Source organism: Rhinoraja longicauda, chromosome 7 (genome assembly GCF_053455715.1).
Source record: "Rhinoraja longicauda isolate Sanriku21f chromosome 7, sRhiLon1.1, whole genome shotgun sequence".
In the NCBI taxonomy this organism is placed as follows: Eukaryota; Metazoa; Chordata; class Chondrichthyes; order Rajiformes; family Arhynchobatidae; genus Rhinoraja; species Rhinoraja longicauda.
In genome coordinates, this window is record NC_135959.1 from 47,936,117 (window position 1) to 47,952,597 (window position 16,481).

At 38.9% G+C, this 16,481-nt stretch overlaps 1 protein-coding gene across 3 annotated transcripts in view; it reads left to right on the forward strand.

Annotated features, from left to right (window-relative positions):
* npat (nuclear protein, ataxia-telangiectasia locus) overlaps positions 1–16,481 on the forward strand; it is a 50,453-nt gene that overhangs the window by 22,625 nt on the left and 11,347 nt on the right. Inside the window, exons 5-13 of one of the 3 annotated variants that reach the window (XM_078402474.1) lie at positions 1,026–1,069; positions 1,337–1,591; positions 2,150–2,231; positions 6,352–6,463; positions 8,641–8,732; positions 10,875–10,962; positions 11,663–11,759; positions 12,768–12,893; positions 13,079–14,959. In XM_078402474.1, the coding sequence (XP_078258600.1) occupies positions 1,026–1,069; positions 1,337–1,591; positions 2,150–2,231; positions 6,352–6,463; positions 8,641–8,732; positions 10,875–10,962; positions 11,663–11,759; positions 12,768–12,893; positions 13,079–14,959 (2,777 nt within the window). Of the gene's footprint in view, positions 1–1,025; positions 1,070–1,336; positions 1,592–2,149; positions 2,232–6,351; positions 6,464–7,595; positions 7,747–8,640; positions 8,733–10,874; positions 10,963–11,662; positions 11,760–12,767; positions 12,894–13,078; positions 14,960–16,481 lie in introns of those variants that run through there. The other 2 variants (XM_078402475.1, XM_078402476.1) reach the window with 2 other exon arrangements.

Here is a 16,481-nt window from a genome sequence, read left to right on the forward strand (position 1 = left end):
CTTTTAAGTACTTCTTGGCAAACTGTAACCTGGCCATCCTTCTCTCCTCCATACTTTCCTCTTGCCATCACTGATATGTTAATCTTCGTTAAGTTTCCAAAGTTGATGGAAAATTGGAAGAAATATTAGGTGCTGAGAGCGTTCTTATACCTGCATTAAGGAGGCAATCAAACACACCTGAGCAATTACAAACACCTGTGAAACCATGTTATGGCCCAAACATTATGGTGCCCTGAAATGGGGGGACTATGTATAAACACAGCTGTAATTTCTACATGGTGAAACCAAACTTTTCAGTCAGAGAGTGGTGAAGGTGTGGAATTCTCTGCCTCAGAAGGCAGTGGAGGCCAGTTCGTTGGATGCTTTCAAGAGAGAGCTGGATAGAGCTCTTAAGGATTGCGGAGTGAGGGGGTATGGGGAGAAGGCAGGAACGGGGTACTGATTGAGAGTGATCAGCCATGATCGCATTGAATGGTGGTGCTGGCTCGAAGGGCTGAATGGCCTACTCCTGCACCTATTGTCTATTGTCTAAAATGTATAAAAATACCCTTTAATAAAATCTGACAATGTGCACTTTAACCACGTGTGATTTTTTTTTCTATTACAAATCTCAAATTGTGGAGTACAGATGCAAATAAATAAATGATGGGTCTTGCTCCCAAACATTATGAAGGGCACTGTACATGTGGTGAAAGGATTTTGGAAAATGTACTTTCCAGAAACTATGTTTAATATAAAATATAAATATAAAATAGATCTGTTCAGCCTACCCCACCTCCCCGTTTCTGAGCTGTAGGACCGACACTCTGAGAAGATCTATTTTAGCTTCAGTCTTTTAACAGAAAAGGCCTCTCTTGGTGGATATAGCCAGCTTTTAGATGATTCAGTTGATATTCTTCCTGACATGAAACTACTAATCTAGAGTTCCAATTGACCTGAATAGACCCAAAACTGAACTATTTTTCTTTAGTTTGGGATTTTTTAATATTGCTGCATCTAACAAATGTTTTTTCTTTTATTTTCAGGAGCTTGCAACAGAGCTCTGTTGCACTTGCTGCAAACCAAAGAGGTACCTTTTAACAAAAATAATTGTTTAAACTAATTTAAGATATGCCTGTTATGGATAGAGAATTGATACTGTTTTTACTGTCTCTGGAGTCAAATTATGGGTTTAAAATAAACATATTTTATGATTACCAGGAATATTTATGTTAACCATGCTGCTAAATACTGAAATATAAATTTTTCTACATGTTGGTGACATTTGCATCGTGTTTGCCCATGGGAAATTTAAAGCCCATTCTTTAAAAGTAATATCAGTTTTTGTTTCCACAAGCTCGAACAAAAAATGCTTTGAATGAATTGAGACGCCAAGGGAACTATTCTTCAAGGCAGACGCCCAGGGTTAGCTCTGGCCTTTTGGCAATATCTTCAGAAACAGAGCAGAGGATTATCACACCTTTGTCAGCAAGTCCAGTAATCATTGCACACAGTTCTGGAACCAGTCCACTCAGTCCACAAACTAGACCGGACAGTTATGCATGTCAAATCCACACGCAAGATTCAAATCGACCTGCCATTAATTCAGCTGGTAAGTCGGTGCTTATGGAATATAAATGTTAGTTCGCTGGAAACACATGTTTGGTTTGACTTCATGGGTAGGTGGGCTTAGCCACGTTTCCTCCATAAACAAATCTGTGGTGGTGTGTTGCAAGGGTTTATGTGTTCTTAATGTCTACCAGCTTGATGGAAGAATGTGGGGTGGGGTTCCTACTTTGTGATGAACATAGAACATAGAAAAGTACAGCCAGGAATAGACTGTTGTCCCACAATATCTGTGCCGAACATGGTGCCAAGGTAAACGAATCTCATGTAGCTGCACTTAATCTATATCCCTCCACTCCTTGCATAGCCATGTGCCTATCTAAAAGCCTCTTGAATGGCACTATTGTGTCTGCCTCAATCATCACCAGGCAGGCACCCAGGCAATCCAAAAATTGTTTAAATGAATCAGTAGATAAATTTAAAATTCCATTCGATAAATAAAGAAGAGCATTGGACCATTTACTGTGAATGTAAATCATAAGTTGATCTCCATTCTGTGGTGCAGGTTTCACATTTGTATTTAAAACATTTTTTTTTCATTTAGGTGAAGCTCTTCATGTTGTTGTTTCTGGACCTTGTGATCGAAGATTACAATCTGAGCATATTTCTCCAGGGAAACGAAAATGGTAAATTAATAAACTGCAAAAAAACATTTAAAATATTGTACAGAATATAACTTTTGATAAGTTGCACATTTCTAATCTAATCAATTTTGCGCAAATGGTCTTTATATTTTCATAATTATATAAGTGACATTCATTTCTTGACCATTTAATTTGCTTGCATCTTGCGTCTGCTTTTCATCTAAAAAAATCAGTGCTGGGGTAATTCAGCGGTTCAGAGGAGAACATGGATAGGTTTTGGGTCAGTACCCTTTTTGAGACTAATTGTGGTGGGTGGGTGCTTCCTACCCAAAACTTCACTCATCCTAACAACTAATACAAACATAACTTGAAATGGCCACTAGTTTGTGGTATGGAATTACAATCTGGAACAGTTTAATTTTAATTAATCTTTGTTTGCCTATGTTAATATGTTAAACTCAATTTTATTACATGATTATAAATTTCTTTGGATTTTAAAGATTAAAGTTTAAATATATAGTCTCATTCTGTTATGAGTTTACTTCTACGAATAAGGTGGAAAATTTGAATGCTGCGAGAATCAAACACTGTCCATGACTGCCCAGGTACTTTTGAGTCCTTGTGCACATTCCACCTAGAACAATGATTGCTTTCCAAAGCCTGATGGTATGCAACCTTGTGTCAGGTGTTAGTTGGCTTTGAAAACATATTTTGAGTTCTCTCAGACCTGGGCGGGTGGGCCTGCCTCTTGAGACATAGTTATCCAAAGTTCTTTGCATCAGCATGTAAATGCACTATTATATATATAACCATTTGTTGTGTAATAGAATCATAGTCATGGAGTGATACAGTGTGGAAACAGGCCCAACTTGCCCACACTGACCAACAATGTCCCAGTTACACTAATCCCACTTGCCTGTGGTTGGTCCATATCCCTCCAAACCTATCCTATCCATGTACCTGTCGAACTGTTTCTTAAACAATGGGATAGTCCCAGCCTCAACTACCTCCTCTGTAGCTTGTTCCATACACCAACCACCCTTTGTGTGAAAAAGTTACCCCTTGATTCCTATTAAATCTTTTCCCCTTCACCTTTAACCTATGTCCTCTGGTCCTCGATTCCTCTACTCTGGGCAAGAGACTGTGCATCTACCCGATCTATTCCTCTTATGAGTTTGTACACCTCTAAAAGATCACCCCTCATCCTCCTCCTCTCCATGGAATAGACACCCAGCCTACTCAACCTCTCCCTGTAGCTCACACCCTCTAGTCCTGGCAACATCCTCGTAAATCTTTTCTGAACCCTTTCAAGCTTGACAATATCTTTCATAACCTGGTGCCCAGAACTGAACACAATATTCTAAATGCAGTCTCACCAATGCCTTATACAACTGCAACATGACCTCCCAACTTCTATACTCAATACTCTGACTGATGAAGGCCAAAGTGCCAAAAGCCTTTATGACCACCATATCCACTGCGACTCAACCTTCAAAGAACCATGCACCTGTACTCCTAGATCCCTCTGCTCTACAACACTACCCAGAGGCCTACCATTTACTACATAGGTCTTGCCCTTGTTCGACGTCCCAAAATGCATCACCTCGCACTTCTCTGCATTAAATTCCATCAACCATTCCTCCGCCCACCTGGCCAATTGATCCAGATCCTGCTGCAATCTTTCACAACCATCTTCACTATCTGCAAAACCACTCACTTTTGTATCATCAGCAAACTTGCTAATCTTGTCCTGTATGTTCTCATCCAAATCATTGATGTAGATGACAAACAGTAACGGGCTTAGCACCGAACCCTGAGGCACACCACTAGTTACAGGCCTCCAGTCCGAGAAGCAACCTTCCACCATCACCCTCTGCTTCCTTCCATGGAGCCAATTTGCTATCCATTCAGCTATCTCTCCTTGGATCCCATGCAATCTAACCTTCCAGAGCAGCCTTGTCGAATGCCTTACTGAAATCCATGTACACGACATCTACAGCTCTGCCCTCATCGACCTATTTGGTCACGTCATCAAAAAATGTAATATGTGGACGAATGCCAGAGGTTGGAATGATACTCTGGATTGTTTGTTAATGTGCTTGGCTTAGGTTTGGTTAACTCCAGTTTAAGTTTTGTACCCAAGCAAATCTCAGTTCTGCTTCCCTTCCGTCATCGTAGCATCCAGTTTTGTGTTAAACATATTGTACTTTAAAGGACCAGCTCTTGAGGTCATGGTGTGAGATGTTTCTAGTCGACCAGTACGGCAGTGGTTTGAATCTCAACTTAGTGCTACACAGGGAAACTAAACTGTTGTTTTGATTATCTCATTTTAAAAAATTGTGATCATTACTAATAGCTTGGGGTGACACTCAATTCTGGCTAAACTATGGTAATAGATGCAAAATCAATTTCTAATTTGAAGGATGCAGAATATAAGGAAAAGATGGGGCATAGGAGTATTGATGTGCAGGTGACTAATCAGACACAGAATAATGATGTAGGATGGAAGCAAGCATTTATCTTCCTTTATGGCTGGTATAGCTACAAACCACTAATTTTGCCATCAGGTGTAGAAGCCAAAATGTTCGTAGATCGGGCAAAGTTATGCGTTTCATTATATTTTTCTGATGATCACAGTCGCAAATCAGAAAAGATTCTATTTTGCTGAGTGTTCATATCACGTCAGGGTCACCACTGTAGAGGTCCATGCGTTGTGTAAACACTCGGTTTAATAATTAATCGATACGGCTCCGTCGCTCACATGCGCATCCCCGAGTTCAAATTCTATCTGCACTAACTTTGTTCTCCACCCACACACGACGGCCCACCCCCCGGACCCTGTGATTGGTCGGCCCAGATCATGCCCAGTCCACGCGAGAGTTCGAGCCCGACAAACGACGGTTCAAAACCAGAATGACTCAGCCTGCCAGAGTATCGTCATATCGCACCAGCTATCGAGTTATGCCAGTAATCCACATGGGAGGTGTGGATTAGAAAAATGGATATATATGTTTGTAAATTCTGCATTCCATTTGTTATCAAGGTTGTTATTGTCATGAAGGTTGAACTTACGGGTCCAGAAGGGTTTGCTTGACCTCAAACAATGGCGAGGGACATGAAGTTCCCCTCAACTTACTGATTTTTGCCGTATAATAGGATTGTGATGCATGGATGGGGAACAATATTTGCCAGGGAGGCAGTCAGAGAGTTGGCTTGAGGGAGTCGTTTTGCGGGTTTCACCCTGTTTAAGGATGTACTTGGATGTCAACAGACTGGGTACGGCTGTATCAAATCTGTACTGCTCCATGTGAATCCCCTACAATCTACTGTATTCCCAAATTATTTCTTGTAATCATTTTTCCTACACCAGAGAGTTGGTACTAATCTGGGATACTGCATTCACAAATCTTAATAAACATTTACAGTGAGTTTTGGAAAATGACTCTTGCTATCTATGTATGTAGACACCAAATTAAAATAAACTTGAAGTTCACTACATTGGAGAAACCAAATTCGATTGGGTGACCACTTTGCGGAGCACTCTTGTTCAATCTGAACTTCCTGTTACATACCATCTTTTTCCATCCCACTCTCGCTCTGACCCATCACACTATGGCATCCTACACTACTACAATGAAACCCAATGTAAACTTGAAAAACAGGATCTCATCTTCTATCTGGACACATTACAGCTTTTCCTTTGTGTCCTCTCTTACTCAGAAAGTCAGTTAACTCCATTAACTGAACTATTGCCAAGTCTATATATATTTGAAGATCATGTGGTGGATCTCCTTTCAGGGTTGTTGCAAAGCAGACATGAAGTCACAGAATATGTTTCATTAATAGTTACCATAAAGACATAATTTTGTCACCAGTCATTTTTGACAGCTGGTAAACAGCTAAATATTGTATTTCAAAGAAAAGGGTAGATTGGCATCTTAAAAATCATAAATTATTTTCAGATCCGGAGTCCAAATGGCATGTTGGCTGAAATTATTAACAATTATTATTAATGATAAATTAAATACTATTAAATTATTATTGTCCAACTGGCTGAAATTATTAACTGGGTCATGTGAATTAATGCCTTTCTGTAAAATCTTGTAGAAATTTTCAGTTCTGTGCAAATTTCATGGTTAGTAATTTCATCTTTTGATTTTAGTGATTCTCCTCGCAAAAGAAGTGGCTTTGTATCAGTGCAGAATTCGGCTACCAGAAGTGTATACAATGAAATGGAAGAATGCCAAGTTGAAATTTCTGGTGAAAGTTTTCCAGTAAGTGTTGACCAGATAAATTCCATATAAAGGTTTAGAAATAAGGAACTGCAGATGCTGGTTTACCAAATTAAAGACACCAAGTGCTGGAGTAACTCAGTGGGTCAGGCAGCATCCCTCGAGAATATGGATAGGTAATGCTTCGGCGGACATATCAGTCTAAAGGGTCCCGACAAAACAAAATCACTTAACCATGTTCTCCAGGGATGCCGTCTGACCCTCTGAGTTACTTCAGCACTTTGTGTCTTTTTTTCACATATAAAGGTGTTTTTTCTACTTGCCTAAATTGGAATTGCTGCAGCTTGAATAGATAGACTTAAGGCCCTGTCCCAGTTAGGCGTATTTTAAGGCGATTGCCAGCAACTGTCGTAGTCGTAGCAGGTCGCCGAAAAAACTTTGACTGGACCCCCCCCCCCCCCCATGACAATGTCTATGACAAGCTACAACAACCTACCACCTAGTCTACGGCAAGCTACCGAAAACCGGCGACCCAATCGTCGCAAGTAGAACGTCCACCTACGACCGGACCTACGACAACCTACCACCACAGAGGCGACAACCGAAGAAAACCTACGTCCACCCGCGACAAGCTATAACCCTGAAGACTGAAGACAATTCACGTTTCACCCACTTTCCCTATAATAGGGGGTGTACGGTAGGGTTTCCAATCATTCTGCATCATGACTATTTGAAAGTGATGCCATGACAAACTACTCTGAAATACAATAACTTCATACATCAATTTTCCATCAAAATGTCAAGAATTTCCTTTATTGATATACAAACAAAAAAAAATTATAGGTTGATAAGAACATACAACAGTGCATACAAAAATATTGTAATAAACCAATAAATTTCAATAAACTTCAAACTTTAAAATTGAAACTTTAAACAGAATACAAGTGCAAAAACATACAAAACCTAACATCATTTATGAACACATTACATGGATGGATGATCAGATCAAGCCCACACTTGGAATTCGCTGAAGTCAGCACTGGCGACAACCTTAATAACCTGGCGACAACCTACTTCTCCAGGTGACAACCTACGACAGCGCCCACGTCAGGAGACGTCAAGCTACACTCATTGGCGTCAAACCAACAGTCGCCGAAAAATTTAATGCCTTCACAAAATTCAGCAAGGACCAGAAAAACGCTACGACTCTTTGGAGACTACTCACGACCATGCCCGCGACACCCCGGCGACCGTGCGGCGACAGCCTCGTCACCTTTAGTCGCCTAAAAAATCGCCGAACTGGGACAGAGCCTTTAGAAAATAAGGTACAGAAATTCAGAAGCAATTCTATCTAAAACCATTGCCAACAGAATAACAGCATGTCCAGAGAAAGTATTCACATGTTGACTGCCTTTACAGAAGATGTTTTGAGAAGTTGATAACTAGTCTATTTATTATTTTTATTCCCTTATCTTGAAAATTATGCACAATTGTGTTTTCAAGATGGTCAGTAGCAACATTTAACTGGGAAGCAAGATTGTTGAAACCTTTAATAAATTAGTGGATTCCTCTGAATAGTTAATGGGTCGTTTTAGTGAATAATATTGTATTGAGTCATACGAGCTAAGTCTATGATGCAGATGCTAAACTGTTCTGTTGGCCAGCCAGGTGGTCTTAATCCTAAAGATAGACCAAAAATGCTGGATTAACTCCGCAGGTCAGGCCACATCTCTGATTCAGTCCTAATCCTAATCCAGGCGAAAAAATCGATGGGACAAGAAACTAAAATGCCTAGGTTCTTGCATGTGATCCCAATTGGAAACCAGAAGTTGACATCACTAAAAGTCACCACAAGAAATAGCAGACTGTCATTGAAAGGTCAATTGGGCTAATGTCGTTTCAGTTTGCAAGAGTCATGCAGTCCTTTACCTGCTGTGACTTGGGCATGACTACACCTACATGATTGGCTCCAAGATGCTGTCTTAAGTAGTTTGAAATTTTATAACAAATGAAAAAAGGCTCACCTCTACCATTTCAAGAAACTAGGATTGGATAGCAGAGAATGGGATTTTGGAAAAATAACTAGCTATCTATGCATGTGGACGCCAAATGAGGACAGACTCGAGTTTCACTCCTTTTACATCAGTAAAATGCCACTTTTTTAATGTTGTATGTAGACTTTTTTAGTGTTGGATATTTAGTCTCCAATTTGTCTGCAGCAAAGAGTCATTGAAAACGCCAGAGAGAAAATCCTGAAAGATCAATCTCTTCTAGAAAAACTTGCGGAAAACATTAACAAAGTTATGTTCAGGTAATGTAAACTTGTTGCAGCTTTTGGGATTTCTGATTTTTTTCTTGCTTTGTAGTTTTATCTGCCAATATTGTCTCTAGTTTTTTATGAGATTGTCCAATTCATGCTGAATTATCATGGGCTGTACTGTTACAAAATTAAAATTGTCTGAAAAATTCTTTGTAATCTTATTTTGAATCATTGTTTGAATATGCAATTTACACATTTCATTGCAAATTTATTCGTTAAATTATTAAATGTTAGAATTTAAATAGACAATTATTTTTTAATTGAGTTGTGCAGCATAGGCGAACAATTCAGCCCATCTTATCTAGTCAGGTTTCTAAAATAACCTTTCCCGATATACAGAATCAAATGGTTATCAGACTATGGTTACAGGGTGGGTTTCTAACCAAGTCTGTCCACTCTGGGACTTGAAAGATCTTGGGTTTCAGCTTTTTGGTCTTTCTCGTCCTTTTCAATGAATCTTGCATTAATGACTTGGATGAAGGGATTAAAAGTAACATTAGCAAATTGCAGATGACACATGACAGGTTGTGTGAGTGGGCGGATGCATGGCAGATAGTTTAATGTGGATAAGTGTGAGGTTATCCACTTTGGTGGTAAGAATAGGAAGGCAGATTATTATCTGAATGGTGTCAAGTTAGGAAAAGGGGGCGTACAACAGGATCTGGGTGTCCTAGTACATCAATCACTGAAAGGAAGCATGCAGGTACAGCAGGCAGTGAAGAAAGCCAATGGAAGGATATTCTTGCTATTGAGGATGTGCAGCGTAGGTTCACTAGGTTAATTCCCAGAATGGCGGGACTGTCGTATGTTGAAAGACTGGAGCGACTGGGCTAGTATACACTGGAATTTAGAAGGATGAGAGGGGATCTTATTGAAACATAGAAGATTATTAAGGGGCTGGACACGTTAGAGGCAGGAAACATGTTCCCAATGTTGGGGGAGTCCAGAACCAGGGGCCACAGTTTACGAATAAGGGGCAGGCCATTTAGAACGGAGATGAGGAAAAACTTTTTCAGTCAGAGAGTGGTGAAGGTGTGGAATTCTCTGCCTCAGAAGGCAGTGGAGGCCAATTCTCTGAATGCTTTCAAGAGAGAGCTAGATAGAGCTCTTAAGGATAGAGGAGTCAGGGGGTATGGGGAGAAGGCAGGAACAGGGTACTGATTGAGAATGATCAGCCATGTTCACATTGAATGGTGGTGCTGGCTCGAAGGGCCGAATGGCCTCCTCCTGCACCTATTGTCTATTGCTGACGACACCAAAATGTAATGATGCAAGCAGGTTTCAAGATTCAGTTGGTGGAGAAAGTTCACTTCAAGGTAGCAAAGAAACTAAGTTTATTACGGTGTAGTGAAGTACACTACATGGGTTACTAAAGGATTAAATTTGTCAAGTCTTATGCCCTTCTCTTGTCAGGAATTCACTGACTCGGGCGTCAGCTGATAGCGACAGGCCTTGCACCTTTCTTCTGCATGCTGAGGACTCCTTAATAGGGTCTGCCTTGGAGTACTCATGAGCTCACATGTATTCACTATTGTCAAGTATTGAGATACAGTGGACACACTTTTCACATGGTTGTTAAGACAAGTTAATGTATATAATGTTTATGGTATTTGGTTTGTTATTTTAAGATTAAGTTTATGAAAGCCTTGCACTAGTGCTTTATTTGTAGACAAAAAAAGAGCTGGTACGCACATCGTAACCTGCTGTTGATGTCTGTAATGCATTGTCGTACTATAAGTTGCTTATGCAGTTTAAGGGTCTGACCATCTAATTTAATGCAAACATTTTATTTTTTTAAACTTAACTGATCTTTTTTTGTAATATTCTAAACATTTAAATCTAGTTTCACAATATTTTTCAGGTGTTAATACACTGTACCAGTACGTGCTGCAAAAAAACCCACAACTTTGTGTTGTATAATCATGTAGCACAATATTAAAAATATGTTTTGGTTACAGAAGTTTAGTAGACCTTGTATCGACAGATATTTCATTTCAAATCTGGATAATTTAACCAACTCATTTCTCAACTCTTTATAGTCTGATAAAGTAAGCCATACCAAACAATCAGATGCAGATCGTGTATCACCTTTCAATTTTCTTTTAAATGCAACTTTTTGTTTTCTCTTTATAGTGAGACTTGTGCTGGACATCCTACAAAGCCACCTGACAGTAGTAGTACATTACCGGATCAGTCCATTGATGAAATCCTAGGTCTCGGGGTAATGTTCATGTTGGCCTCATACTTCTGATTATTTTATGTAACACAATTGTTCATCAATTAAATATACTAATTATTCCTGGGTTTAATGATATTGAATAAATACTTTAGATTTGTTTTCTTGAACGTGCAATAAGTGTATTAGATGTGACATTGTGCTTGCAAACGTAAGAATAGAATCAAGGACATTGCTTACAAGATCTTTCAATAAATATAATGGGCATGATCTCTGGGGGAAAAAACCCAGAAGTTCTTGATGCTGCAATTTATAAAATGCAGTAAAATTTTCATTGTGATTGGAATTTGAAATTTAAGTTACTAATCTATATTCCACTGGAGTTGTGAAAGGTTCCTTTAGTTTCCTCCTCAAAAATGTTGGATTTAAATTTATTGAAGAATGTCCACAGTGCCATTTTGATAGGAGTTCTTCAGAATGATTGATCAAGGAACCAAACTCCAGAAATATCACTACTGAGGAGCCCGAGTTTGATTTCTGATTTGCATGTAAATGGGGAATATTGTAAAAATGCTGAAGCGAGAGAAAACAAAAAACAAGGTAACATTCCTTAACCATCATTTCTTCTTTGTAAAGATAATATTCATATTCTAGACTGCTGTCTTGTAACTAAATGATCCTAAATAAATATGAACATTTTGTGCAAACTGTTCGTTAAGAACGGAATTTTTATTTTTTTTTGTAGGATGAAGTCCACATGTCTGATGAAGCTATTCATGATATCTTGGAGCAGACGGAGTCAGATCCAGCATTTCACGCCTTGTTTGATCTTTTTGATTATGGTTTGTACTGAATCCCCATCAGAAAGTGTACATTCCATAAGTTTATCTATGAATGTGGCTTTTCCGTTGGCTGTGTAGCAGCACAGCATTCTTGTTCTGAAGACTTGCTGGCCTAATATCTATGTTGGATAGTTTTTAATGGAGGGACATTGCTTTACAATGTGGTAAACAGCAAGGGGAATAGTAACACATTTTACAACGATTTGGCCAGCTGATGAAATTTAATGCAAAGAGCCTGAAATTGTTTGTTTTACTAGAAGAAATTTTTAAAAATCAACAAATTGGTGCAGTTTAAAATGGAATGCTTGATAATGACCTGAATTTATATTTTGTATAAATCTTTGAAAATGGCAAGTTAAATTATTTTAATATGCTTATAGATCCTTGGCTTGATGGATCGAGGCATGATAAGCAAAAATAAGAAAGCTAGACCTAGTCTTTATTACCACAGATTAGGCCCCAATTTGGGACCCTGCATTTTGAGGGAATTTAGCCGTGTTCAGATTAGAATTATGACAGTCATGTCATGACTTTAGAGAATTGAATTATTTGTTTTTGACCAGAGACTGTTATGGGATAGTTTGATAAAGATTTTTAAAACCCTAAATGTTTTTAATAATATTACTGATAAAGCATTGCTAGTAGCAGAATACTCAGTAACAGAAGGATACAGAAATCAGGTAATTGTTCTAGGAACTCAAAGCAAGATTAGGATATTTTTTACTGTTTGATTTGGCATATTAAGTCTTATAAATTGGAATAGAAGATTGGTTATATAACTGTTATAATTTAAACAACAATGGGGAAAGGATTTACAAGTGGCATTGATGGGTCCATGGAGATCTGAATAACCTCTTTCAGTGAACTTTAACTTGTGGTGTGAGTATTTTTCCTATACGGTTAACTGATAAAGAAATTATCTTTTTATTGTAAAATTAATCAAGATTTAATATATGCTCACTTTTTAATATCATTTGGCACGTTTGTCTTTATTCTTTTTTCAATTAGGCAAGTCTAAAAAAAGTGAAGACTCAGATAAAGGACCATCCAATCAGAACAATCTGAATGAAATGGAAAATAGTGCAAATGCTGCATTTCCAGACACACTTGGTACATTTCCAACTGCGGGATTTGGTGAGTTTTTGTTTTTTTAATTGCTAATTTATAAAATCAAATGTATTTATAGAATCTGTTCAAGTTATAATTAAATGTTTTATCTTCAAAAGATAACTTATTAATTACAAATTATTTTAAAAGTACCGTCAATAAAATTGTTTGGGTTATGTTATAAGTGTGCATATCTGTTTTTGTTTCCCAAGGTATCTTGGCACCTTTACCTTCAACAATCACCGAGAAAGCGCCAAATAGTTACACAAACAAGAGCAAAGATGATGGAGCAACACATATTAATAAAATATCTACAGAATCAAATTTAACTTCAAAATCCAAAATAAATGAAAATCAGATTCTTCCAAACCTCAGTACAACTGATGCAAACAAATCCGCGGTTTCAATGGATAGTCGGAGTTCTAGCTCCCAGGGAATCAAAAGTAGTGGTTGGAGCACTGGAGAAGCTACCTCTGCATCAGATCTTCCTATATCTGCAACTGTAATCCAGTCAACTTTATCAACATCACTAGGAACAGGGGATGTTGCTGAAATGGAAACTGGGACTCGGAATCCATCCGCTTGTAATGAAAAGACACATCAGTCACCAGTTGTGCAACAGCAGCCCTCTGAGCATACTCTGGCTATTGAAGCGTTAAATAATCAGAGTGAGAAAACTGAATCGCTATCCAAAATCGTAAGTCAAAATGGGCTTGCTTCAGAAGCTAGTGATATATTTTCAATTTGTGATACGAACGAATCAAACGCCACTACAAGTCAACATAAACATGAAGTGCCGGCAATCAAAGCTCTCGGCGCTACTAAGGCAAGTGTTGAGACTGGAGCTGGAGTTTGTAATGTACCGGCATCAACTTGTTCTGAGGCATCAGTTCAGTCAACCTTTGCAGTACAGAAAAGTTCTGGTGATTCTTTTGTTGCTGTGGTGCCAAGTCAGCAAAATATTGTGCACATATCAAGAGTATCTAGAAGTCCTTCTTTAGCCACTGAAACACAGTCTCAAACTCTTCTTTCTTCTTTCACTGAAACATCAAATAGTTCTGCTGTAAGTTCTAGTTCAGTGAACATTCTTACATCTGATGCAGTAAAAACGAGCGTGGTTTCCGAGGACGTAGAGATGCCTGATCGAATGGAGCCAGTTTCTTCCTCAGTTTCATCTTCCAAATCAAACTCTGAGAATAAGGTCACAACCTTACAACCAAATTTTGTTAGTTCCGGCTCGAATCCTGTAACTGAGAGTGTTTCAACTAACATGATGCCCAGGTCGACTGTCACTGCCACTTCTGCAAACTCTGAGGTTATCTCCACATCTAAAGGTTCAAATGCTGAACCTTCCAGCACCATGGAGGTAGATCCCACAAATATAGTCACACTCAAGATAATTATTAGTGACGATCCCAAACAATCATCTTCAGATACAGAGTTAAATAATGCTGTGTCCAGTATTACAAATGAAAATGTGCCAACAATCGTACTGTCTTCTCCAGGTGGTTCCCCCGTAAAAGGCAAAGAGTTAAGCCATGCTGGAAGTAACAATTGTGTTGCTGTTACAGAAACTATCTCCAGGCATAATTTGCACATGAGAAATGAAGAGACTGAAAGTGCTGTGAGTAGTTTGGGAATGCCAGAGGAGCCCGAGAGCAGTGTGCAAAATGTTGTGTCGGCTGATGTGGAAACTATGCCCACTCAAAGCATAACCTCCAGTAACGTGACTGTTACTGTGCCAACTCAGACGAACAATTCTCTGTCCATTCAAAATCCACGGGGCCTAAGAAAAGACACTGGGCTTATACAATTGTTGCCAGCGGCCACCACATTTGGGCAGTCCAGCAATGTTCTTATAGCGGCTTGTGTGCAAGATTCTGCAGGACAACCTTTGATGAAAGGAGATGAATCTAGTAACAGTAACACATTCATTTTGGATCACCGTGGGGGTTCTGCGAATGTCTTGATGCTACCGAGCAGCTCTGCTTCTGCAACCATAACAACATCAGTTCCTCGGGCTTTATCTACACCTCCAAGGCCAAGCACTGTATTTCCCATGGGGCAGCCTGTATCTTCGAGTTTTTCACAAGGTATCGGTGCACGTAATGAGAATTGAGACAAGTCAGGTTTGTTGTCACAAGTACACATATGGTGAGGTGCAGATACAGTGAAAAGCTTGCTTGCAGCAGCATTACAGATGCATAGACTTTGACCCGGATAACATTAAAACACAAACTATACATGAATTATGCAAGAGAGGAAAAGGCGAAAGACTGCAATAAATTAGACATTAGTGCAAAATACAATTGGAGAGAAAAACAAATCCTTGGTAGTGCAAGAGGTGGTCTGTGGTGTTGTGGATTAGGGTTGTGCAGGTTGGTTCAAGAAGCTGATAATTGTAGGAAAGTAGCTGATCTTGATCCTGGTGGTGTGCAATCTTGGGCTTCCGTACCATCTGCCCAATGGTACCAGCGATAAGAGTTCCATGCCCATGATGATAGATGCCACAAAAAGCTGGAGTAACTCAGCGGGACACTCAGCTGTTGTCTCTCTGAGTTACTACAGCTTTTTGTGTCTATCTTTAGTTTAAACCAGCATCTGCAGTTCCTTCCTACACATGATAGATGCCACCTTCTTCAGGCAGCATTTTATTTGATGCTAGATGCTGGGAGGGATGTGTCTGTGATGGACTTAGCTAAGTCCACTATGCTCTGCAGCCTCTTGCGTTCCTGTGTGTTGGAATTATCACGCCAGGCCATGATGCAACCAGTCAGGGTATATTCTACAGTACACCTGTAGAAGTTTGTTAAAGTATTTGATAACATGTCAAATCTTTTTAACTTCAAAGAAAGGAAAGCACTTGCCTGCCTTGTTTGATTGCATTGATGTAATCAAAACAAGTGTTATAAACCTATCATGGGACAATTAACAGAATTTATAGATCAGTTATTGCTGAGATGTAGCCAACTTTTATTTTCTTTTATTGCTTTCCAACTTAATTAGGTAATATATTGTTAAACACCCATTTTAAGCCAATACTCAATGGTATCATTCAATCAGACAGTGATAAAAGATTGGTATAATCGGCAAGATAACTGGCTAGTGTCAGAAGCGGAAAGATAGTGGGCGATTGCCGGAAGCTTTTTCCCCTGCAGTTCTGTCTTCACTTCTACTTTCTGTAATAACTATATTGATGTCTTGGCGCAAAATGCTTTTTGAACTAATACATTACAGAAGAGTAGTTATGATTGTGGTTTTCGTGGCTGTTATTCAGTGTATCTTGGTTAGTGAAGATTAATGCCAATTCAGGTTACATTTTTACTTCCTTTTGCTATTTCTTATGAAGACATTCAGCTGAACAATAAAGTGTTAATTTGTCATATGAACCAGAACAATGAAATTGTTGAGAGACACAAAATGCTGGAGTAACTCGGCGGGTCAGGCAGCATCTTTGGAGAAAAGGAACAGTTGATGTTTTGGGTCGGAATATTTCTTCAGACTGGATGAAATACTTACTTGCTACAGCTTTACAGGCACAATAAACACAACAACAATAAACGTCCAATAAGTTATTGGTTATTCTAAGTAAACTAGACCATGACAATGTAAGAA